The sequence below is a fragment of the Chelonia mydas genome, chromosome 8 (assembly GCF_015237465.2).
Source record: "Chelonia mydas isolate rCheMyd1 chromosome 8, rCheMyd1.pri.v2, whole genome shotgun sequence".
NCBI lineage: Eukaryota > Metazoa > Chordata > Testudines > Cheloniidae > Chelonia > Chelonia mydas.
In genome coordinates, this window is record NC_057854.1 from 32,171,800 (window position 1) to 32,198,200 (window position 26,401).

A 26,401-nucleotide genomic window follows, 5' to 3' on the forward strand; every position below is an offset into this window, starting at 1 on the left:
GTGTACGGCAATAAGTTTGTTGACGTAAATTAATCCAAAACGGAATCTCTGTGTATTTCTCATTGTTCCCCTCCCCCGCGTCTTTCATTTTATCTACAAGAGAGGCTGCCCCACGCAAATATTGGGCCGGCCGGTCAAACAGAGAGAGAAATAGGCTATTGAACTAAAATAAGTACGTTTGGAATTTGTAAAAACACAAACATTGCGGGAAAGCCGGAGGCCCTATAGTAATTAACTAGGCGCCGTGTAAACACACACAAAATACAGTTAATAAACAGGGAGAAATGTTTCCCATTTAATTCCTGAATTGGATTCCCCTCCCGTCCAGAGGTAAATTTTAAACTAAATTCACAGTTTGCAAAAACCCCTTTCAAACCAAGATTCCTAGGGGGCTGTGTTTCTCCTCTGAGCCGCGCTCACCCGTGGGGTTTGCAATCTACACGAACTCAAGTCCAGGTCTGAGCCCTCTCTCGCTCTCTTTCCAACGGGTAAGCGTAGTTCCAAAAAGGCAGCGTTCTACGGGCATATGTTTAATGACCCCTCATAAGGAATCCGGGGGGGAAGGCGAGCATGTGCCTTTCCTTCAGCTAAATTGCAACGGGGTAAGATTTCAGGAGTGTCCCCTAAAGTGGTGCTTAATACACTGAGCATTAAAAAGCACCAAACAGGAAAATGTGGGAGGAAAGGGGACCAAACTCTGGGCTTCAAACCCCAGGAGCCCATTATTTTCCCCCTTTGCCTTTTTTTTTTTAAATAGCTCATGTCCTACTAGCACCATAAGGAGAGCCGATGAGCAGGTAAACACCCAGCAAAACTCTTCTCTGCGCCTCAGTAAGGTGTTTACACACTGCATAATATTTATAAACAGAAACAATAGGAAAGAGTTGCATTACATTCTAAATTAATCCATCCAGGGGGAGAGGCAGTTTTGTCATTCGCATCCTGGAATTCTGTACAACTAGCATGTTAGGTAATAAACAAGGGGAGAGGGGAATGCCTCGTAATTGCAAAGCTTTGTTAAATTTCAAATCGCTAATTTCTAAGGACAACAATCGCAGATGCTATTGTAATATCCGCCGCACATTATCTTAGCTAATAAATTTGACCTATTGTTCGTTTGTTAAAATGATGTCACCTTGGAACAGTCCCTAAGCTCCTATTTCAATGAATTAGGCCTTTATTGAAATTCGGGAGCCAATGGGAGGAGAGAGGCTTGTTTATTGCGTCCAATGGCAGCTGCAGGACAGAAATTAGAAGCAGAAACTCAAGGTTTGGTTCAAAAAAGATGACACAGAGCCTGTCGGGCTGGACCACTCTTGGCAAAGTTTCAGTCTGACATACACCAGGACCTACATGGATCTACTGTAAAGGAAAGCGAGCGTTTTATAGGGGAATTCATACAGTTTTGAGCCAATATTTCTATTCACCAAGGATGGATCAGCCAACGAACACACAGACCCAACATCAACACGAACCCATCAGCTTTGGAATTGATCAGATTTTAAATAGTTCTGATCAGGAAAACTCTTCCCAGCCTGCCCCCCGAGGATCAGACAACACAAATTACCTGGGAAGCCCTGTGAGCAGAACAAGTGCCCCTTATCCTTCCCTTCCAGCTTCCTTCCCTGGCATCGGGGCGCCTTTTGAAGACTCTGGATCTTACAGTGTGAATCTGAGCTTGGCTCCAGCTGGAGTGATCAGGGTGCCAGCTCACAGACCCATCCCTGGGGCTGTGCCACCTCCAATTTCTAGTGCCATCCCAGCTATGCCAGCTGTACCCAGCCTTGGCAGCCTCAACTTCCCTTGGATGGAGAGCAGCAGGAGATTCGTAAAGGACAGATTCACAGGTAAGGGCTGATTTTTAACATGACCCTGAGAGTCCTGTTTTACCAAGAAGTTTTCTGCTACAGTCAAACTGCACTAAAACAGCATAAAACCGTGTCAGGGTTTTCCCCTTCCAGGCTTTTAGAGCCCCCACATCTGTTACTGCACCTGGCGCAGGACAGGAAAGCTTTTTAAAATAGTGGGTTACTTCTTTCGGGCGAGGGGAGGAAGCATTACCTTGAACCGACTAATTAAGAGAAATACATTTTGGTTCCAGTTTTTGTGCCCACTGTAACGATTGCAATACCCCTGCACTAACTGACCAACAACCGTGTATGGATTGTGTGGCCAGCAGACGCAGTAAGGACAGACAAAACACACGGGAACTGTGCTTTAGTTATTCCCGTATCACTGCTGGCAGAACAGACATTGCAGCCGATTCTGGATCGCCCTGAAATTTCCATTCAGAAAATCCAATTGCCCAGATATCGTTTTTAATCACAATCAAAGAGGGGGAGGGGGAATGGAGTGGAGGCACTCCAGTAATCCCCATCCATAATCCGATTAGGGAGTGTGTCCTGAAGAATCTAAACCTTGAATGATAATAACGGCGATTAGCATTTAAACGGGTGTAAATAAAGAGGATTCGATTTTAAAGAGAGAGAGAAGTGGGGAAACTGAGCGCCAGATACAGAATATAATCTGCAGCAAGTGCTCTGAACATTGCGCATCTTCATGCAGGTTTGGCTACTGTATCTGTGGAGGATGAAGTGATGGGGGGACGGACGGACGAGGGGAGAGAAATAAATAAAGTGTAATACTTACAGCAGAGCATTGGCAAGGATGTCCCCTCCCCCCTGGAGAAATTCTGGTTTTGTTTTTGGGAAAGAGGAGAGAGAAAAGACTAAAACCCGACATTAAAATGAAGAGGGATGTGCTCTGTACCCCTGGAGATGGGAAGCCCATGCAAACCCCCGCCCCCGTTAATACAATAAGAACCCAAATCCTGGTTCCTCCCGTGTCCTGGGAGCTCTGCTCTCCCTGCTCAGGGCCGTGCCCTGTGCGCTGCTCCTGGGCTGCCGATCCCAGCCAGGCCCTGCCGCCTGAGCAGGACTCTCGCTCTATGGCGATTGCTGGGAGGGAGCCGCCGGCCCTGCGCCCAGGTGCTGCGCGAGCTGCCGGCCTGGGGCCAGAGGGCTGGACCGGCTGGGGGTGCTGGGCTCTCACCTGCGGTTCTGTTTGTCCCCCGGGCAGCGGCGGCCGCGCTCACCCCCTTCACCGTCACCCGGCGGATCGGGCACCCCTACCAGAACCGCACCCCGCCCAAGCGCAAGAAGCCGCGCACCTCCTTCTCCCGGGTGCAGATCTGCGAGCTGGAGAAGCGCTTCCACCGGCAGAAGTACCTGGCCTCGGCCGAGAGGGCGGCGCTCGCCAAGTCCCTCAAGATGACGGACGCGCAGGTCAAGACCTGGTTCCAGAACAGGCGGACCAAGTGGCGGTGAGTCCGGGCCTAGCTGGGCAGCTCCCTCCCGGGACCCCTGCCCTCCAGGGCCCCCTTCCTCTGGGCTTCTGTTCCTGGCTCCCCCCATGCAACTCCTGCGCCCTCTTCTTATTGCCCCTGACTTACCTTTCCTGCGGTCCCCTCCCGACCTGCCCGCTCCCAGTTAACCCCTCTCCCCTCCCCACGTCCCCGCTCCGCCCGCTCCCATCTCCCCAGTCCCTGGCTGCCTCTTTCCCCCTCGGTCCCTTTCCTGCCCGCCTCATTTACATGGGGGGCAGCAGTGTTTCTTTCTCCGGCTCCTGGCCCCAGGTTCAGCTGCCGCCGCTCCCCACCCAGCCCCGGTTCTGCTCGGTGTAACTCTGTCCCTTTGCCCCTTGCAAAGCGAAAGCACCACCTTTCCCGCAGTAGCTGCCAGGGTCCGGGCGGGCCTTCTCCCGGGGAATCGGGCAGATCCTTAACAGCTAACAGAGGGGTAGAAATGGACCCCAGGCGAGGTGTGTCTCCACTTTTGTGCCATGCCGCGTGGCAAAGGAAGACCTCAAAGTTGGTCGATCTGCAGGCAGGGAGGAGCGCTGTCACCGCTACACCTGCTGAAAGGGCGAACCTTTAGCATTAGACGCAGGGAAAGGCATCGCATAAAGAAAGGATATTTTGCTCTTCAACTTCTCCCCGAAACGAGTTAATACCGAAGAAACCAGCTGTCTGGATTGTAGAAATTGCCGGGCCTCCCTGGCGCGGCGGATTTGGAGTCAGGCTGTTTTAAAAAATGTGACATTTCGCTAAACCAAAGCAGGACATATTATTAGCCCGCCCCTAAACGAATTAAACAGCGTTGTTCTTCGTCCCGTTCTTAAGACTATATGAACGTAAACATCTAGAAAGTCGCTCCATACCCTGATTTTCCGTTTCTTTATATTAAAAATTGACGAATGTAATTCGTAGCAGTAAAATTCTCTTTAAAAATGTCACTTGCTTTATCTTGATTACAGAAGGGCCAAGAAAAACGAGCTAAAATCTGTTTTGGTTCCCTTTTCCCCCTCTCTCCAGGATGAAATATAGGCGAACAACCCTTTTAATTAAGATTTTAAACCAGCAACATTTCACTGGAAATCTGCACGGCAGGAAAGTGGTTGTTTTTAGATGATTTCCTCAGAAAACATTACTGCACTTTTTATCTATTCGCGGCTGGACTGAAAAATAGAAAATTGAACATTCAAGGCGAGGGAGCATTGTGCATCCTATGTTTGCTAATTGGCTTGCCTCCTTTCTTTTCAACATGTAGAAAATATGGGATTTGGTGTGATTATCGGCCGTCTAAAATAACTTTCGGAAATACCCTGTGTCTGTAATTCGATTCCTCCAATAATCTTCCCCCAATAATCTTCGTGCGCAATTCTACTGAAATATTATTTGGAAGACTATGTGTTAGTTTTCTGGTGTAAAGGACGGGGCTGTGTTCGGGATATTTTTAGCTGTTTAAAATGGAAATAAATTCCCAAAGTACAGCCCTTTCTCTTGCATGTTAGTATGAAACATCCTGAATTAGAGCAATTGACTTCCACAGTACGATCACCGGTATTAGCAGCTAATAGTGTTAGCCACTATATATAATATTGCGTACAAAATTATTGGTTTCTTATAACTGGATTTCCGATATTTTCAAGGGATTGCGGTCGGATTTAAGGAAATTTCAAGCCTTGCAGCAATTATTGTAATTGCCGAAGAGTATCGATAATAATGCCATAAACCCAGCGAGACATTCAGACATATGTACTAGTGGCACGAAAAAGCCGTAATGAGCCAATTACCTTTGAAATGTCATCTCAACACTTTGCACACAGACCCAACAGACGGATAAATACGCTGGGCAGGCACTGGGATGTCAGAATGGAGGGCACTCGTGCTATTTGGCAGTAGCATTAACTGAGGGTTTTTCCCGGGCACAGAGGCTGCAGGGTCCGTTGTCACGTCTCTGGGAGCACAGATACAGCGCCGGTTCTTTTGTCCGGGCTAACGCCATGTAAATCGGAGGTTCCCCTTCTGCAGCTGCAGGGCAGATGTTAGAACAACTTGTTGGAGACGCAGGCGTTAGGCAAGAAGAATACGTCTCTGTATCTACATATGGGGTGTGTGGGGGAGACCTGGGGTGTGTATAACCGGAACAGACAAAGGTGTGCGGTCTCATTACACACGCCTCGGAAGTGCGCGCGGCCGGCACGGAGCCGATTCCCGGGCAGGGTCCGAGTTGCGCTGCAGTTGTGTTGGGGGCAGGATCGAGAGGGGCCCAGGCTGCTGGGGCCAGCGGTCGGTCCCATCCTGGGCAGGGCCCTGAGGCAGACGCTGCAGTGCGCCCCAAACATCTCGCCGCAGCACAAGGGAGGCCTCCCCGTGGTTTGGGGCCGGAGGGTGCTGCAGGGCTGGCCCGTGGGGGGAGAGGGGCTCAGCAGCCCAGGCTGAGAGGCCGGGGGGCGATCCGTCCAGGCCTGGGCGCTGCCAAGAACCGGGCACCCTGTTTGGGGCGCTGCGTAAATAACCGGCTCTGTGTTTGCACAATGCCGAGTGAGCGCGTTTTGGTTCGATCCCGGCCTGACTCTCAGAAACCCGCCCCCCAGCCCCAAGATCTGGGGAAAGGGGATCAGAAAAGGGGGGCGGCGGACAGCAAACACCCTTCCCGGGAAAAGAAATATCCCCTCCCAGTCCCCAGTCATTCAGACAGGGCTCCCCGGCCAGGCCCCAGGCCTCCTGTCCCCGTGGTACCGGAGGCAGAGCCGGGCTGGTGAGGAACAAAGACGCGTGGCCGCCAGGAAGGGGGGTGCCAGCTGCGGGCTGCTGAACTGATCTGTGTTGTGTGTGTTTAGGAGACAGACCGCCGAGGAAAGGGAAGCGGAGAGGCAACAGGCGAGCAGGCTGATGCTCCAACTCCAGCACGACGCTTTCCAGAAATCCTTGAACGATTCAATCCAGCCCGACCCCCTCTGTCTACACAACTCCTCGCTCTTTGCGCTGCAGAACCTCCAGCCCTGGGAAGAGGAGAACGCCAAGATCCCACCTGTTACCTCGCTCGTGTAAAGACTTGGGGTCGGGGCGGGTGGACAGACAGCGCCTCCCCCACCTCTCCCTGCATGACCTAAGCCGGGCACGAAGCAGAGTTTGCTCCAGCGAAATGACTGATCTCTACAAAGGGTGGGCCGAGGCCAGCTTCGGGCGGCAGGACCCCCAAACGGAACTGGTCCCCGTCCGCAGCCTCTCGCCTGCCGCAAGTGGTCTGCGAGATGGTGGCTTTCGAGCTAGATCGCTCTGCGGGATGTTTTTGTGAACGCGCTTCTCCTTTAAGACGGGGTCCTGGGCTTGTCAGACGGAAACTCGGACAAAGGGCTTCCGGAGAGATCGCTGGTGCCCCCAAAATCAGTGAACTTGCGGAGGGGGTTGAACCTGAGTTTACAAACCCATGGAGAGTGTTTGCATCTGGAACGGGTGCATGAACTTTGCAAAGAGGGTTTGCTGGGTAGCCTTTGGAGGAAGACGGGATCTCATCTCTGATGGCCAGAGTGGGTGTCATTTCCCAGAAATGGGCTGGGGAAAACAATCTGGAAGCGAAAGCAACTGCCAGACCTATAACTAACCTCACTCCATTACTTCCCGGAGGGTGTGTAATGCTCGCAGGTTAGTCTATAGCCCAGGACAAAATAATCACCAGAGTATTATCATCCTGGAGAACTGGACGCTTTATCAGCTCAACTTGTAAATTCATATCGCTATCCCGTTAGGAAAGGGAAATGTCACTTTTTTTTCTTTGGTAAGAAGTGTTAAATAATTTAATTTATTTCTGCAGTGAGATTTTGGGCACTATTAATATGGATATATAATAACTGGATTATTTATTCCAAAATCGGAACATAAGTATTTATGTTGGCTCTGGAACAAAAGGCTATTTCCCCCCTATTTTTAGGAGATTCTAAAACTATATATCACCTTGCAGAGGGAACTAACTGGAACTTGTGCCTCGTTACCTTAGGAAACCCTATTAAACTGAAAAGCAGTAGCGTCCATCTGTCCCAGGTGGAGTCAATGTCACCTGTAATGTATTCACCCTAGTAATAAGGGCTCCTTGCCGGCAACGCACTCCTTCCTGTGTCCTCACCTCCTTCCAAGCTTAGCGCACAGAAAGCAGCACCTGCACCCGACCTCCTTTGCCATCGACTCGAGAGAAAGCGCCTTATGTTTCATAACGACGAAGATCTGGGGTTGACACCGACCGTGTCTAATACTTTGTACTTGCTGAGATCTGTAAATAAACGTTTTCTTTAAAAACGCCTCCCGTTGTGTGTGTGTGCTTCAAATTCCGGGTGGGAAGGGGAAGGCAGCCAGAGCCGAGGGTCTGCTCCGGGGGCGGAGAGAGGACTCGAAAACCACAGCGCCACGTCCCTACCTCGGGGAGGGCAGAAGGGTCCACTCGAGAAGGACTGCCTGAAACCAGCTGCTCGTACCTGGTGAGGAAGGGGGAACCCTGGGGGAGGTGGGCACGCACCGCAAGGGCTTGCGCTGGAGTTGATCTCTGGGCAGGATCTTTAGAGATCAAGCTGCTAGCAATTACTTAAGTCAGTGGCCCTTGTAATAATAGACACTGCAGAGGGATGCTGCAAGAATGGCAGATAAGGAAGTAATAATCAAATGATTGAAGTTCAACACAGAGAACGGGATTCGGTCCTGCTCTGAGAGAGCTCAGCTGCCAGTCTGAATAGAAATGGGCCCAGGACAGACAGATAATATTCACCAATTCGATTTATTCGGAGAATTAGTAAATAATTCTATTTAAATACTGGGCCTGTGAATGTCACTGGCCAGGCACTGTTCACACCTGGAAAAGAGATGAGGATTATATTTGTAGAAGTATTAGGAATTTAATGGTCAGTATTACTGAAGGATCTGGCACATAAGGTGTGAATTTTGCAAGCTGTATTTAGCAGGCATGAGTGACAGCTGCACAGGTAGTTTTCTGAATTTGTTTTTTCCCCAAGGGATACATAGCAGGGCTTTAGGAACCCTGCAGATATTCTGGGGGGATAGAAGCACATTAGTGCAGACATATGGATCAGCTATTTAAAATAAAACACTCTTGTGTCTTTTTAGTGCTGAAGAAATCATTTGAAATCTGCCTGCTTGCTATGCTGGGGTGTGATTCTGGGGCCTGCATTATTTTTTAATACTGAAAAATTACCAATGAAAAGAAATATGTCTGCAAGTGGGAAGCAGCTTCCTGGCATGGAGAGGCGCTGGTGATATTACTCTCTATGTTACAGCATTTTGGGCCAGTGGGGCCCTCTGCAATGTCAATGGTAGTTTCTCATGCATGTTTGTATGGAGGCAGAGCTAGACCTTTTTAGGCTAAAAATGCATCTTTTATGCATAAGGATGTGCTAGGCTATTTCTTGCCTGTCCCGCTTCCTGGGAGCAAGAGGAGACCACCCCACATGCTGCTATAGCCGTGGGTGGCTTTGTTCAGCCCCAAGACATCCCTTACATGCCGCTGTTTGGTGTGCAGGGCCAGGGGGCATACTGGGAGTGGGGTGTGGCCTCCAAGGCAACTCATAGCTCATGCTGGAGACGCAGAAGGCCTGCATCCATGCTCTTTGTAAGATAAACACGCATCGACTTGCATGGGAGTAAGGGCTGCAGGATTGGGTCCTAAATGGCTGTAGACTGTGGGTGTGATTTCATGGACTTCAATGGGAGCAGATTTCAGAGTAACAGCCGTGTTAGTCTGTATTCGTAAAAAGAAAAGGAGTACTTGTGGCACCTTAGAGACTGACCAGTTTATCTGAGCATGAGCTTTCGTGAGCTATGAAGTGAGCTGTAGCTCACGAAAGCTCATGCTCAAATAAACTGGTTAGTCTCTAAGGTGCCACAATGGGAGCAGAGTTAGGCTGAGCCTGAGTGCTTTTGAAAACCCCACCCACCGCCACCAAAGTGACATATGCAGCCTGTCCCTGGAGCCCTAGGCAGACATCTCCCTCCAAAGTCCAGGCAGCTTCATTTCCTCTCTGACAGTTTGTGACCAGCCTTTACTAACTACTCAGAAAAAGCCCATATTCCACAGCTGAAACAACCAACCAGCCGAGAACAAATGTAAACCACATTCCCGCATCCCTGAGTACCGGTGTCAGATCTGAGGCAGCTGACTGACCAAAACCGCACCTCATGCAGGAGCCATGGGCATATCCTCCTGCATGGGAAGTCCATCCACAACAGCCATGTAGGAAGGTGGGGCTTTTTCTACTTCTATACGTGCAGTGGAGTTAGTTTATTAGCATACACAGAGTTTTTCGTAGGCACGGTAGCAAGCCCTAAGGTTTCTGCGCACTGCAGGGTCAGGTTCCTTCCTAGATTTAGTTCTAGTAGGTAACTGATCATTATTGTACACAGGGAGTGAATGTGCTAAGGTTTTCCGTAATATATAGTACGGATGAGCAACTAAAATGGGGCTGTGACTTCTGAGGCTTGCAAAGAAAGCTCTTAAAAGCAAGGCGTTCAGATCTCTGCAAAAACCTCAGAGGTAACAAAAATGATCTCAGTCAGGTAAACTAATGGGCACCATTTAAAAAAAAGTTAACATTTGCCACTCTACGATAATTGCAGCACCACATTATCTCCTGTTCTAAGTACCGGAAGCTACCATGGTTGCCACAGCAACCTGGGGCAATGAGTGCAGTTTTTTTAATGGCACACATTAGCCGGAATTTATATACATATTCCATGGGGGAAAAAACCCCACACACATTAAAAGAACATTGTTAAGGTTGTAAAGTCAAGCACTTCACATGTGAAGGAATGCCATCATTAAAAGTTACCTCTACAACCTGCCAACAGGAGAAGGACACCTGTCCCAAGCAGCCCCTGGTGATAAACTGCATCTCCAATCACCTACATTCTGCCCTCTATCCTGTCTCAGGCGGGAGCACATCTAATATCTCAAGCCTCTGAGCCTCTTTCAAACCCCAATAAAACAAAATCAAATGGATCCTGCCATAATTATTTCCTTCTCCCCAAATCCTTCATGTATATCAGGTAAAAGCAAGGATTGAAAATATCTAATGATCCAGTGGTAAAGGCAGGCAGCATTCAGCACTGGACCAGAGACAGTTTAGAGGTGGAATATCTTGAGAACGACCAGGGTGAGAAATGTCTATTGTAGCACAGTGGAAAGCTGGGAATTCCATGGTCACCTGTGATCTGTACTGCTAGCCTCTAACCTGGGCTATCTGTGAGATACTGGGTTGTAATCACAGCTATCAAGTCAAAGAAAAGTTGTCTTGGAGCATTTTTAAAGGTGTAAAAAAGTTCAAATTTTTTGGTCTATACTCTGATGGTACCCCAAATCACTTGGCTTTACAGGCAATGGGCCTGGGATATAAGAAAACTAATCCACGTTTAAAACAAAAATGTTAAACTCGGACACACTTCTAAAATAACTTTGCTCTGAAATATGGCATGAAGCAAAATACACAGTGGTGTGAGAGGTTATAGAGTTTACTGACATCTGTTTGAGATGAACTGCATAATCTACATATGACTAGGCCACACATGAGTAAGGTAGCTATCCCAAACTCCTGCCCAGGGAAATGTATTCTGCCAGACACTATAATATATTCACTTCCTCTGTATGTATCATTATGCATTTATACAAAGTCATATATAAAATGTTTGTGTGTGTGTTTAGACAAACAGATATCCAACAAGCACATGCATGTGTGCGTGCACGTTTGCACCTGCACAGGGTATGTGTCTAGGTGCATCCGCATCCTTTGCCTCACAGAACAGGTGTACAGGGCCTGAAGAACTTACTCCAGCTACTGGGCTGGAGCAAGTTCTGCCAAATGGTTCCACAGTTGCTCCCCAGTCTAGGAAGGAGAATTGCTGCCCCAGCCCTCCATGTATTTGCCAAGAGCACAGCTTGGCTACTCAAACAGGGTGCTAGTCTCTAAAACCAGACTCCCTTTGTGCAGTGCATCCAACTGCTACTGCACAGGCCTCTGCAGGGGTGGAATGTTACAAAAACTACATTTTAGAAACCTCTAATAAACCAAAAAAGTTTCCCCAGACATAAACAGATCACCAATTTAAGGCTGAATATCTTGTGACTTACCATGGTTAGAAACAAATGCTTTAGTCTACGGTTAAGAGGGATTCCTGTTTTTTTAATGGTATAAGAGCTAATCTTTAGCCATTAAGGGTCTCAGGGTATTGGAGTTTAAACCTCTCAGTGGCCCAGGACTGAATATTGCCCATCCTGGACCTTGGTTCAGTATCACTTTGAGGGAAATTACACATTTATTGCAGGGGTGGGGGCGGGCTGGAGGGGAAAAAGAAAAAAGGAAATATTTATCTAGCATCTTTCTTTCTTTTTTTCTTTCTTTTTCTTCAACTTGTGGCTGTTTAAAGCTTCTCCAGGGTTATGTCTATTAGCAATAGTCCCAGGGGAGATGGTTGAGTAGGCAGAGTAAAGATAAGGTGGAGAGGCAGTCCAAGGTGCAATAAATGCAATTTAGCATATGATTTTGCAATATATCACATGGTTATCAGCACCATACATGTAATACGTGTGTCTATATATAATATATGATTTAAATATACAAAAAGTCAGAAAATGAAAAGTTTAAGGTTCTTGGAGTAACAATTTTCCCAAGTGCCACACCTTGTATCGTTGATGTATATTTTAACCTTTAACAACATAAGTATTAATATATTAAGCTACAACATTCAAAAACAGCAATTACAACATATCTGCAATGTGACCAGATTAGCCTTATTCTTAAACTTCTAACTGTAAAGATACATTAACAGGCGTTCTATTTTAATTTCCCTGTTATTTTTTAAAAGCAGCCTTAAATCACCAGCTGTCAACTAGCAGAGCTTCTGTAAAAATACTCAGATAACACACAACAGGCTGAGTTATAATGCATAATAAATACCTTGCTCTTATGTAGAGCTTCTCATCAGATCTCGGAGCACTTTACAAAGGTTAGTATCATTACCTCCATTTGACAAATGCGGAAACTGAGGCACAGAGCGCTGCAGTCTGACTTGCCCAAGGTCATGCAGGAGCAGACCTGGGAATACAACCCCAGTTTCCTGACTTCCTGACTATCCACTGGGCGACACTGCCTCTCTACGTACAGCACTTTTATTAAAAAACAATTCAATTAGACATGAATAACGGCTGCATGGAAATCAAGGCAAGTTGAGCACTCTCAACTCTACTGTAGTCAAAGGGAGGTTTGCCTGAGCAAAGACTGCAGGCTTAGGCCCTCACTGAGAGTTTGCTGGCCTAGCTTTTCAAAAGAGTTTAGTATCCAATAGCTCCCATTTAGGCACCTAAATAAGCTGACAGATATTCAGAAGAGCTCAGCCCACTGGGAGCTTCTGGATGCTGGGCACCTTTGGAAATTGTTCCTGGTATGCATACCTATGGGACACGTTTGTGTCAGAGAAGGTCTTCTTTTGGTTCTTGGACAAATACATGCACTGCCTGAGACCCAACTTGGTGCTCTTTGTACAAGTCTCAGAAAAATAAGCGTGGGGGTTGAAAACAGTTTTGTCCCCTCTGCACTAACAATTATGCCCCCTTCAGCATGAAGGACCTAATCCCCAGCAATGCCGCGTGCTTGCATAAAGTGCTGAGCACGCTTAGCTACCACTGAAGTTAGTGGACTTGTTTTCACTGCAAAGTTAACTCGAGTTGTAACTCAAGTGTTAAGGTAAACTCTTAACTGGAGCGTGCTCTGCTAGTCACTCCAACTGGCTGCTCCATCCGGGAGTGCAGGCTACAGCTCCAGTGAGCACTGCTCATTAGTTCAGGGCTGGCTTGAGGGAGTGCGGGGCCCGACTGGAACACTCGCTTGTGCTCACCCAGTGGTGCTCCGGGTCTTCAGCAGCGGGTCCCGAAGATCCGCTGTGCCGCCGGGTGAGTAAAACTTAAAAAGGCGCCGGCGCGGGGCCCTCTTAGGCGAGGGTCCCGATTCGGAGGAATCGGCCTAAAGCCGGCCCTGCGTTAGTTGCTAGCTCAACCATACTGCAGTGTGGATGCAGGCTAGCTCCATTTAGTGCTGTCAGACCTCCAGTACCTTCCCACAATTCCTCCTGTGTGCTCAGAAAGGACAGACAAGTTCTCCCACTTTGGAAAAGAATTCATTGAGGGGCTCAACTTACAGCTTCACAAAGAACTCTGGGATGTGCCACCACCAGAAATTTGAGTGCATATAGCATATATGACCAGGGATATAGTCACTTATTGTAATACAAGAAAAACATCCAAAATGTATGTTGAATTGTGCACAGTAGAGCTCCAGGCAAAGGTCTCTTCTTCAAAGAGCTTAACATGGATGTAATTCCAAAATGCTGCCTTCAGCTATAAATTAAACTTAAGACAAGTTTCAAATGAAATGCTTATTAAATGACAAAACCAGTCATGGACAGTGCCAGTATGGACACAGCTGTTCAAGCATTTTATCAAAGTGTGGCCTCTCTCAATCAAGCTAGAGTAACTCGAATGTAGGTAACTTGACTTGACTCTGCGATGAATACAGATCCTGAGAGGGTTGATGGAGTTCCTCATAGGATTGGGTTTCAGTTAATGTCTGTTGCTGACCGTGGTCAACAATTGCACAAATCCTACTGTCTGCATACCTGAATACATGTGTAACCCACTTGTATGCATTGCAGCAGTTACTGGTATAAATAAATAAAAGGGCAGAAACAGTGGGGAGGGTTTTTGGTTTGGGGGACTCTATGCGTCTGTAGACATGCCAGAACTAAGTTGGGTGACTCTGCTGGATGGACCAGAATCATCCTGAAATTGGGTCTGACAGGCACTAGGTGTGCTCATTAGCCATCTGAAGCTACTTGGGTGACTTCCATTGTGGGCAAGCAGCCTGTCAGGACACACCCAGAGACATTCTCTGAGAGTGGAACCAATAGGAACACCATGGGAAGGGGAGGAGTTTATAAATAGAGGAGTGGGAAGCAGTCTAAGGAACTCAGTGGTGGAGCAGCACAAGGACCAGAAGGACCTGCTGTGGGGATTGTGTTCCAGGGACTTTGTCGGTTTGTTGGATTTAGACTGCAGGTCACCGCACCCTGCTGGAGAAGAGGACTAGGACTGGTGCAGGCTGGGCAGTGGCAGACTGACCTTCCAGAGACTCAAAGTGGGTTTGAAGGAGGCTGTGGGACTATCACTTGTCTCCCAGACTTTAAGGAGCTGGTGACCTTGCAGAGGGTTTGGACATCATTCCACAGAGATCAAGAAGGGTAGATCCTTCAAAGAAGAGCCCTAGGGGAGGGTAAGTCTGTGCATGCAGCTTGTGATAGTAACAAGCATTACATTTAGGGATAAGCCCCCAGAAAGTGTTGTCTTTAAAAGAATTGTAATTGACACTATCACAGTTGTTTCCAAGGTCACATGTAAAGTGTTGTGTTTATCTCTGGCTATAGATTTAGTAAGAGATTTTAGGAGATTTTGTGTCACTCTCCTTCTGTCAGAGATTTAACTCTGTATAATAATCCATCGCTCTAGATAGGTATATAGACATAGCAAAGTCCGGAAAAGACTAAACTCTGGTCTGTACCACTGCAGATAGAAAAGGTGAAATACAGGAAGGGGAAAGAACTACTATACTTGACATTAGCATATTGCCTTCCCCAGAGCCATTATACATGTATACTTGAATCCACACCAGGAATGTCTATGACTTCATCTAGTTGCAGAGATGCAAGTTACAACATATGCCTCAATTCAGGAAAGCATTTAAGTATGTGTTTAAGTCCTATTCAGTACTTAATCACACACTTAACTTTAAGCACATGATTAAAGTACATGCTTTGCTGAAGAGGGATAGACCTAGGCAGTGTGGCAGTTAAGTGATATTTAAGTCAGTAGGACCTAAGCACCTAAAGTTAAGCGGTTCCCTGAATAGGAAATGGGCTGCTGAATCAGGGCCTATAGGAGGAATGCACATGGCAGAACTCAGAATAATTAGAGTTTGGGGTAATTATTTCCCTCTTAATGTCCCTCATGGTCTTTGCTCTTTAAACAAAAAACTGCACACATGTTGTTCTGAAAAGACCAAAACAAAACAATCCCAACAACAAATGCACAAGCACACATACACCCCCCTCCCCTGCCCCGTCCACCTCTGTATAAAAATTGCTGTATAATTTGGGTCTTCAGCACAATGTGTTCAGGCTATTAGCTACTACAAAGTAAAGCACAGTGATCGGAACTGTAACATCAGTTGTTTTCCTAAAATCAGTTGGTTATTAGCGCCTCTTCGCCACTCCATGATGAAAGCACAATCCCGTTAAACATGCAAACTGCACACTATTTCGAGATCTCGATGTACAGAAGTCGTTTTCCTCAAAGATATAATAATTTAATTTATTTATAGCCAGCATAAATAATGCTGAGATTACACCTTGGATAGAAAAATACATGCTGCAAAGGAAATTCGTTCCTTCCCCCAATCTTCATAATTGCTGACCAGTAATTATTGAAAAATAAACATAGGGCCCAATTGTTGCTCATTGTGAGGTTCTGTAGGGAGAAGAGCCCAGGCCTGCAGGGTGGCTGATGCCTCCATGACTCTACCCAGCAGCCATGGTAGGCTGCATGCATAATATCACATAGGCCCCATGGAGATAAACACCATAGTAAGTACCATCTGAAGCCTGGATTGACAATTTCTTTTGTGGCCCCAGTTGATCCATGAATCCAAGAGAAGCACCAGGAAGTGTCTGTGAGACTAGGTGGACTCCCCAGCCAGCTATAGCAATGGGCCTACCTCTCTGCTCACTCCTGGACTTCGAGCTCCAGTTTTTGCCCTTGATCTCTGACTCCAGTCCCAACTCTTGGCTCTGGTACTTGGACTTTGACCTCTGACTTTGGTGCTTGAACCCAACCTAAGCTGTCAGACTCAGACACCAGCCTTGACCACTAGGTCTAACCACCCAAGCATTGATTGTGACATTCACCTTGGTAAGTGCTTACTCACACAAATAGTCCTAATGTCCTCAGTTGAGTATGCATCAATGTAAGGACTGTGCAGTCAGGCGCTAGATCATCCTTCCTATGGGTGATCCTATTACTAACAGTCTTTTTTAAAAGTATGGGTTGAAATTCACCCTTTGGCAGTAGGCCACACAGCAGTTCTCCCACTGGTGTGTACAAAGATCAAAGATAGAATATGGGTCTTTGTATCGTAACTAAACTTTCAGGCCCCAATCCTGTAAACACTTAGATATGTGAGTAACTTTATGCGCTGGGTTGAATGGGACTGTTCACATGGGTATTGCTAAATATTCACATGCATCCAGGTTTGCAGGTTCAGGACCTTAGTTGTTATCATTCATTGTTTGCTACGTGTCTTATTGCCAGGGCCGGCCCACAACATTTTGGCACCTGAGGCGGGGAGCCCAAATGATGCCCCCATGCCCCCTTGCTTGGGCCAAAACTTTGAAAGGTCTCACTTCTGCCTTCTTCCTCTTCTACTCCTCTCATGGTACTGCTCTGCTACCTATCCCAATAAAGGAGAACTAACAACTTAAAATGCCTTGTTCAAAAATTTTAAGTAACACTTAACTTTCAAACGCCTGAACAGCAAATGTAACTTTTCTTCTCTGCATAGTAAATACTGGCATTTTTATCTGTTTGAATAATCAAAATGGTGCTTTCCGTGCCTTCTTGGTTGCAAAGATTTGAACTGCTTCCTGAAGGTCCACAGTCTGGGCTAGCTCATGCTCTACTGAGGTGGTTACAAGGCCGACCAGCCTCTCCTGTGTCATTGTGGAGCATAGATGTGTTTTTATTAACTTCAGCTTGGAGAAGCTGCGTTCTCCATTGACAGCTGTTACAGGAAGTGTTAGAAGTATGCGCAGAGCAACAAAAGCATTTGGAAAGAGGGTGGTCATCTTATTTATCCACATATATTCCAGAAAAGCCTTTGGAGTTGATCCTGCTGAAATATATCTTGAAAGGGCTTTCAGTTCATCACCTAAATCACTTGCATCGATATCATGCATGTCATCTTTTGTCAACACTGTCTCTAGTGCCCTGCATTGCTGGTATAGGTCTTCTTCAGGTATAGTGAGGAGTTCTGGAATATCATACAACATCCAAAATATACTGCTGTGTTCCTTGAGCTCCATGAAACGTTCTTCAACTGACTGTATTGCACAATCTAGCACCTGGTTAAAGAATTCAACTTTGAATTGTTGTTTGGGGTCTCTTACTAGATTATCCCGTGCCCCGTAATCAAAATGTCATCTTCTTCAGTGACTCTTGTATTCTTCAATGGGTGGGAAAATAGCTTCAGTGTGAAGTTCCTCTGCCAACTTCTGTGCACTCTTCAGAACATTTTGAAATCCCTCATCTGACCGGTAAGACTGTAGGCCTGACTTTGCTTTGACCAGTTGTTCAATTGCTCCAGATATATCAAGGTCAACACCTTGGAGTCTCTTGCTTACAACATTTATTTCAAACAGTATGTCATGCCACAACACTAAGCCACACAGAAATTTGAAGTTATGTATGTTTCTGGTGATTCCATTTCCCCCTGCCACTGCTCTCCCATGAACAGTTCCTGTCATTGAATTATCCTCCTGTCATAAATATAAAGGGAAGGGTAAACCCCTTTAAAATCCCTCCTGGCTAGAGGAAAAATCCTCTCACCTGTAAAGGGTTAAGAAGCTAAAGGTAACCTCGCTGGCACCTGACCAAAATGACCAATGAGGAGACAAGATACTTTCAAAAGCTGGGAGGAGGGAGAGAAACAAAGGGGCTGTGGCTGTCTATAGGCTGCTTTTGCCGGGGATAAAACAGGAATGGAGTCTTAGAACTTTTAGTAAGTAATCTAGCTAGGTATGTGTTAGATTATGATTTCTTTAAATGGCTGAGAAAAGAGCTGTGCTGAATAGAATGACTATTCCTGTCTGTGTGTCTTTTTTGTAACTTAAGGTTTTGCCTAGAGGGATTCTCTATGTTTTGAATCTAGTTACCCTGTAAGGTATCTACCATCCTGATTTTACAGAGGTGATTCCTTTACTTCTATTAAAAGTCTTCTTGTAAGAAAACTGAATGCTTTTTCATTGTTCTCAGATCCAAGGGTTTGGGTCTGTGGTCACCTGTGCAAATTGGTGAGGATTTTTATCAAACCTTCCCCAGGAAGTGGGGTGCAAGGGTTGGGAGGATTTTGGGGGGAAAGACGTGTCCAAACTACGTTTCCCATTAAACCCAGTTAGAGTTTGGTGGTGGCAGTGGAGATCCAGGGTCAAAGGATAAAATTAATTTGTACCTTGGGGAAGTTTTAACCTAAGCTAGTGAAAATAAGCTTAGGAGGTTTTCATGCAGGTCCCCACATCTGTACCCTAGAGTTCAGAGTGGGGGAGGAACCTTGACACCTCCATAATGGCAACTATGGCATCATCTATCTTCCCAATTTGGTGTTTGATAGGCTTTATCGCCTCCAGTCGACTTTCCCATCATGTGGCACTCAGTGGTTTTAGGGTCAGAGAGGATGTTCCCAGTTGTTGCTTCAAAATTTGCCATCGATGAGTTGATGCAGAGAAAAATACAAAGTTGCTTTGCATTACATTAAAAAATTCAGCAGCGTCACTAAAAGCTGATGCTGCATCACTGACCACCAAGTTCAATGAATGAGAACTGCATGGGAAAGCTTAAGGGTTTAACTCTCAGATCCGTGTCTGCACTCCTCTGTTCTTTCCTCTCATGTTGGCACCATTATCGTAGCCCTGACCTCTCATGTCAGCTATCACAATTCCCATATCTTCCAGCTTTTTAAGAAGCACATTTGTCATACCAGCTCCTGTAGTATCATCAATGTCAATAAATTCTAGAAAATGCTCTCTGACAGTCACCATTGCAGGGACATTTTCACTAGGTTCTGTTGTTGTTACAAAATGCACCATTAAAATCATTTGTTCCATATGGCTGATGTCAGGTGTGCAGTCCAGAATAACAGAGTAATATCTTGCTGACTTCAGATCTGCCACAATCTTCTGTTTGACTTTTGTTGCCAGTAACTGTATGATCTCATTTTGAATTGTTTTTCCAAGGTAGTGGTGTATGTACATTTCTTGGGTGGTGACTCTTCTTAGATGCTCCTGGAATACAGCATCAAACTCAGCCATCAGGTCCACAATTTTAAGGAAGTTTCCATTGTTTGGCCCATACAGCTGATCTGAAGTGCCACGCAGTGCTAGGTTTTGGGTAGCAAGCATTCTCACAATAGCAACGAGCCTTTTCAGAACATTTTGCCAGTAAAGAGACTCTGATGCAATCTTCTCTTGATGCTGATCATCTATGGTGGCCTTTAACCTTAGTCTCATCTCAAGCTCTTTCCACCTATGGAATGCTCTCTGGGGATTTGCTGCCTTCTCATGGCATGCCAGATTTCTAGCCACATTTTTCCAGTCCTTTGATCCTGTTGATCCCAATGTGGCTGGAACATTAGACTGGAAGAGTTTGCAACAAAAACAGTATGCAGCATTCTGGGCTTTTGAGTACATAAGCCATGGCCTCTCCACTTTGTCACCATTGGGGATTTCACATCAGTAATATGTTGGATGGAAACTTCTATTTTCATTGTCTTTGAGGAACATGAAGTTTTTCACTTACTGTGGCCCATGCAGTACAAGGAAGTCCCTCAGGCTACTGCTCAAGTGGGTCCACAGTCCTGGATCATCTAGACTTAGGGAACTAAACTCAGCAGCAGCTGTTTCTTGCGCCTCCACCACACTCTTCTCTGATCTACACTTTTCTTCAGGAATGTGCATGGTTACATCCATTTGAGATGGAGATATGGATGCTGCAGCAGCTGCCTGGTCACCTGCACTCTGACTAACTGGAAGATCAGGCATCTCCTCACCACTCACATCCTCACTGGGGCCGGAAGGCTCACCGTGAACATTTGTGTCTGTGTATCTCAGGAGAGCGCCTTCCTGCTTAGATAGAAAAGCTTCCTTTGCTTTCTTTTTTTTTTCTGAATGCTGCCCCAGAGGGGCGTTTTCTTTTTTCACTCATGACTGCTGTTCTGTGCCAGCTATAGTGTTGAAGGGGACAAATAATCAGGCTGGTCGCAGGGCCTGAGTGAGGGAAGATATCAGCCTCTTAAGGGCCTAACTGGCTGCTACTACTTCAGTTTACTGCCTGTTCTCCTCAAGTGGGTTCAGGGAAGCAGCAGGAAACAGGAAGCTCCCTGAGAAGCTGGTGTCAATCAGTCCAGGCTCCTGGAGGTGCTAGAGAGGTACATAAGAGGCTCCTCCTCCTCCTCTCTCTCCCTGCAGCTCCTGCTGCTTTCTCTTATTCCCTCTCACCGTTTCTCCTGCCTGCCTGTTATGTCTCTTGTGCCCTCCTTCCTCCAGCACAGCACTCCACCATCTCTGTGCATCTAGAGCAGAGAGAATACATATGCACCAGCAGCAGACACCATTTTCTACACTCTGGGTCCTAGTGGCACCCCCCTTCCCCCCGCCCCTCCGCACAGTCTGGCACATGAGGTGGCTGCCTCAGTTCGCCTCATGGTAAGGCCAGCCCTGCTTATTGCCACATTCAGCCGAAGTCAGTGGGAAATATGCTCACCTTTAGTTCCACCATTATTTCTGTCCATTGTTTTATCTCCTTCCCTGTTTGCCTGCCTCCCTGTCTCTTTCATGTCCAGGGCCTTATCTCCCCTGAGGATTTTATCAAGTGGTCTAGCACAGTGGCAGTGTTAGTATAGACAGGACATGGGCGTTATTATCATTGTTATCTAGACCTGCCTGGTTTGACAACATGGTGGTAAGAGGACCTGGGTCTGGTCTACGCTAGCACCATACCATTGGTACAACCAGCTGCACTGGTGTTAGACCAACAGTTGGAGATTCTTGGTGCAGGCACAGTTTTTGGAGACACTGTGTCTTCTAGTGGCTAGAGAGGTGGACTGGGGCTTGGGAAAGCAGCGTTGTGGTCCTGGCACTGTCACTGACCTGCTTTGCGACCTTGAGCAAGTCTCTTCACTTCTTTTTGCCTCTGTTTCCCCTCTCAGCATTTGTGTGTCTTGTCCATTTAGGTTGCAAGCTTTTCAGGGCAGGGACTGTCTCTTATTATGTGTTTATACAGCTCTTTGCACAATGGGGCCTGATCTTGTTTAGAGCTTCTAGACACTGCTATAAAGACCGTACAGATTCTTCCCTTTGTGTTTCTTTCCTGCAGCAACTGTCAATCCCCCACTGTGGGCTTCATTCCCACTGCTAACATGATCAGCAATGACATTGTTAATGTTGACATTAAATGTGCATCATTAGTCTTCAGAGTGAACACTCAGATTAGCATGTTAGGGGGTGGAAGAGCTGACACCTTTTAGAGCGATTGTTGCCAAACTGTCAGCAGATTCAGGAAGACAACACTGCACTGGTTATGTTTGGTTCGTGTTTGGGAGGTTTTCTTCACCACCAGAAGAGCTACAGACATTTGCTTCCTTAAAATGAAGCTTAGGTTCTGCAGAAACTGAGTATGTCACAATAAGCCACACAAATTCATTATTGAGCCAAATCCGGCCAATGGGCTGGGCATTAAGCTGTGTCCCCGCCTTCCTTTAAAAATAGTTTTTAGATAGAAAAAACAAATCGTAGGGGTCTGATTCAGAAACGGTGAGTTATGTGTAAGTGCTGTCACTCTGGTGCAGTATGTTAGCAGGGGAACTCAGGTGAAATCCAACCCTACATCACAATGGATATGCTGTGGTAAAATGGCATGAAAGCAGGGGTCTGATTCACAATCTGCTGTTGAATGGCACATTAATTCTGAGGGACAAGGTAGGGGAGGCAATAGTTTTGACTGGACCAAGAGACAAGTTTTGTTGGTGCAAGAGACAAGTTTTCATGCTCTTCTTCAGGTCTGCGTCAGCTTCAAAGCTTCTCCCTCACCAACAGAAGGGCGTCCAATCAAAGATATTACCTCCCCCACCTTGTCTTTCTCATGTCCTGGGACCAACTGGGCTACAACAACCCTACAAACATTAATTCTGCATGCTCCAGTGATGCCAGCCCAGCACCAGTATGAAGTGATGTGCTCCTGACAAGCCTAATATGGTGACTGCCTGTTAGACAGGGTGGAGTACCAGTATGCTCACACTGGATCAGGAAAGGGTTAATGATTTATCTTGGAGACAGGGACCCAGGCCAGCTCTGCCCTGCTTCTCCTGCCAACCCTGGACAGGGGGCCCTGCCGCTGGATAGAGTAAAAAGGAAAGAAGGAAATTCTTGACTATCCTGACACCTCCTGGAGTGAGCTCAGAATAGGGAATCCTGTGAGCCTGCAGGTCAGAGGAAAAGGCTTGGGCCAGCCGTATTGTTCATTTGGGTGTTAATACCATGATGCACTTGGGAGGAAGGGAGTTTTGACCTTACATTGGGTCTTAGAGCAGCGGACGAAGATGCCCATTCACGGGTCGCAAATGGCAACGTACTCTGCAAATGCGTTACATGGACCAGGCTCCTAGCACTAAAGGTTTCCACTGTACCTCTCACCTGTGATTTATGGCACGTCTGAGAGCATGTGGGTGGAGCACTTGCTACCCAACCCTTGCAGTCATTCTCTAACAAGGGTTGGCCAGGATACCTAGAGCTGGGTTCAGCACCCCTTGCTCATGTGGCTTTGAAGAAGGCCTTAATGATTTTGTGACTGTGCAGAGGCTGTGATCAGCATCTGCTCCTTGCTGAGCTTTGGGTATGCACTAGGACACAAGTCACACCAGCAACCAAGCTAGTTCCAAATAAAAACCTGCATACTACATGTCATATACTGATTACCAGGAGCCTTTCTGCACTGTGCATTGACCTAGGCAGAGCTTGTCCCATGGGAGCTAATCCAGATGGGTGTTGGACAGAATCTGGAAAATAAATGGGAGTTTCCATGATTCAGTTTGGCTCTCCAGACCTCATGAAACAGGTGGATTGCTTGTGGAAAATGGGAGGATTTATTATTGTGAAGTCTCCAGTCTATCCTCTTTGGGTCTGATCCTGCAGCTGCCTCCTTGGCAAACTCCCACTGAAATCCATCATCATTTTTTGCACAAGGAGACATGCCTTCCTTCGGCTTTGAGCTAGATAGTAGCAAAAAGTAACAAGGCTTCTGCTGGGGGGCTGGACTGGGCAACATTCACAGCGGTATTTTGTCTGTGATATCACTTAGCTGGTTCAGGCTTATGAAAATGGAAGGCCACCAATCTGTGCCAAGTGAGAGTCCTTAGATAACTTGAGCTAGATTCCACAATACCCACCTCCTTTCAAATGATCCCATTCATTTTGTGGCCAGTATATGTTGCATTATGTACGCTGACTTTCATTGGCACACACCACATCCAATCCATTAGTTCTGTGCATTTTGGATGCACTTAAATTTTTTATTGCTCCTAGTTTTGTGTCATCAGCAAAGAAAGGTAAAGTTGATCTTTAGCTAAATCGTTGCCATGGATTATTGCAATTGATTACAACACAGAAAGAGAGCTTTTCAAGTTTCAAAGTTACACTCTCTTTTATTTCCCCAAGTAGTAATCTGTACTGTTTAAGTTATTGCACAAGGACTATATCTGTACAAACTGTCTATATTGCATTTGTTGTTCAAAACATTTGTATTAGTAGGGTTTTTTTTTCCAATTCTGTACATCATGCTTCTTGTTTTCCTTTTTTGTTCTGACATTATACAGTAGAAACACAGTGAACGTTCCTTATTCAATCCAATTACAGAAGAAAGGAAAAGATAAATCAGATTAAATGCTGAAGATGGGACAAACTAGTTCAGCAAAGTTGTCTAGTTCACAGTATGTGGTCACCCTTGGATTATAATATTATTATTATTAACTGGGCATGGCCTATAGAATATTTCATCCTGAATGATCCCCAGGCACTTTACAAACAAAGGCTCTGATCCCACCAATGCTTCCACACACATTTAACTTCACTTGAGTGAATATCCTTGTGCAAGTCTATGGCCCAGATCCTCAAAAGTAGTTAGGCACCTAACACCCATTGATTGCAATGGGCGTTAGTCTCCTAAATATCTTTGAGGATCTGGACCTGTGAGACTAATCATGTAATTAAATTAAGCACGTGTGTTTGCAGTATAAGGGCCTATACTCTGCACAATGTACTAAATTCTTCCCTCAGTTACAAATATACAATCCCACTGAAGTTAATGGAGTTTCAGAACTGAGCGCAGAATCTGGCCCAGCACGTACAACACTTATTTCACCCACCACAGAAATGACCCTGTTCCTGTGGTGGAAGGTGGTTAGCTATAACACAGAGCACAGCAATGCTGCATGTGCAAAGATTACTGTGTCCAGTGGAAACTGGGGAGGGAATTTAAGTAGTGTAAAACAATTTTCTTAACTGCACAGAACCTACTTGCCACTGGCAGACCAGGAAGCTGAGACATCAGAATATCATTTCAACTAGCTGGAAGGGTCAGGTTGCCTTTTTTTTTTTTTTTTTTACAGGCTTGTTATATGGCAGTATTCATCTTCATTGTCCTCGTAAATAAACTATGGTAAAATAAGCACTTAGGCCTGGATGCACAAAAAGGAGTTGGGCACTGCGGTCTCTGTTTCAGACTCCACTGTGATGCACAAAATGCCCATTGAACCTAATCTCACTCAGCACCTAAGATTTTGCAGTAAAAGTTCCCTGGGTGCCTATGTTTCTGCCTCTGAGCATGCACACTGCTGCCTCCCTCTAGGTGCCTAAGCCCCAGAGCAGTTCACAACCCAGAAGAAGAAAGGCATTTGGCCACCTAAATTGTGTGAGGGGCCCAATCCAGTCAATGTGCTCAGGGGTTGCCGACCGGATCAGGCCCTGTAGGGGGATTCACACAAAACAGCCAGAGGAGAACTTTCCCTCATAGCTCTCTCTGGCCCAAATGACTGAGAGAGAGAGCGAGTGAGTGAGCAAGAGAGACTCTCTAGCCTGGAGGTTAGAGCACTCACCAGGATGGGAGAACCAGGGTCCTGTCTCCTGCTCCAGTGAGTCATTCATTATTTATCCAAACTGCAACAGTTTCCAGAGGGGAGACTGAGGGACTCCCTGCATCAGAATATCCCACAGCCTACTGGTCAGGGCACTCACCTGATAGGTGGCAGAGCCCTGGTCAACCGCTTTCTCCCCCCTGAGGAGGAGTGGGGATGTGAACCAGGGGTCTCTTACACCCCAGACAAGTGCTGCAACCACCGGTCTAAAACGTATGAGGGAAGTGGTCCGCCTCTTCACTTTCTGTGCACCCTGCCCCCAGCTTCTTGCAAAAATGATAGAGGCGCCTAACTCCAGAGAGAAAAGGAGTACTTGTGGCACCTTAGAGACTAACCAATTTAAAAAAATTCAGTCCTTTTGGTACGACGTCCATCTGTTTGCATTTGGAAAGGAAAATTGGTTAGTCTCTAAGGTGCCACTAGTACTCCTTTTCTTTTTGCGAATACAGACTAACACGGCTGTTACTCTGAAACCTGTCATTAACTCCAGAGAGAGGTTCCCGGCTGTGACTCACCAACAAAGCTAGGTGCCTCCCTGCAGCCTGGATTTAGGCACTTGCCTCTGTGAGAGGGGTAGGGCTTAGCATACCCCACTCTTGTTTGCATCTCCCATTGCCTAGCTTAGGTAGCTCCCTACCTAGCATGCTGGCTTTTGTAAATGGCAATCTAAGGTGCCTATTTTCCCCCAAGCATTGTATAGGAGCCTCGGCACCCAACTCAGGCTTTGTGTATCATAGGAATTTTCTAGGTGCCTAAAAGTTAGGTGCTGGGTTGCCCAGCGTCCCCACATCTAACTTCTTCCATGCATTCAGCATTTACTGAAAGGGATCCCAGGGATGGCACATGAATGTCTACCATGCTACTAATGCTGAGCACTGATCTCATGCTCATTGGGTGATGCACCTCTGACCCCTGCCCATGCCGGAGCTAGTGGTCTTCCTTCCCTTCCTTTTAGCTTTGCTGGAAAGGCAGGGGATCAGATCCACAAAGGTATTTAGCTGCTTAA

At 46.5% G+C, this 26,401-nt stretch overlaps 1 protein-coding gene across 2 annotated transcripts; it reads left to right on the plus strand.

Annotated features, from left to right (window-relative positions):
• The first annotated feature begins 845 nt into the window (after nucleotides 1-845).
• Nucleotides 846-7,641, plus strand: TLX3 (T cell leukemia homeobox 3). 2 transcript variants are annotated; one of them, XM_037907091.2, is made up of 3 exons: nucleotides 846-1,847; nucleotides 3,079-3,322; nucleotides 6,184-7,641. In XM_037907091.2, exons 1-3 carry the CDS (start codon nucleotides 1,433-1,435, stop codon nucleotides 6,392-6,394), a joined length of 870 nt encoding a protein of 289 aa, XP_037763019.1. In that variant the 5' UTR covers nucleotides 846-1,432; the 3' UTR covers nucleotides 6,395-7,641. The 2 variants fall into 2 exon arrangements, with proteins under 2 accessions (XP_037763019.1, XP_043408961.1); XM_043553026.1 differs by lacking the exon at nucleotides 6,184-7,641 and adding an exon at nucleotides 4,373-5,405.
• Nucleotides 7,642-26,401: the final 18,760 nt, after the last annotated feature.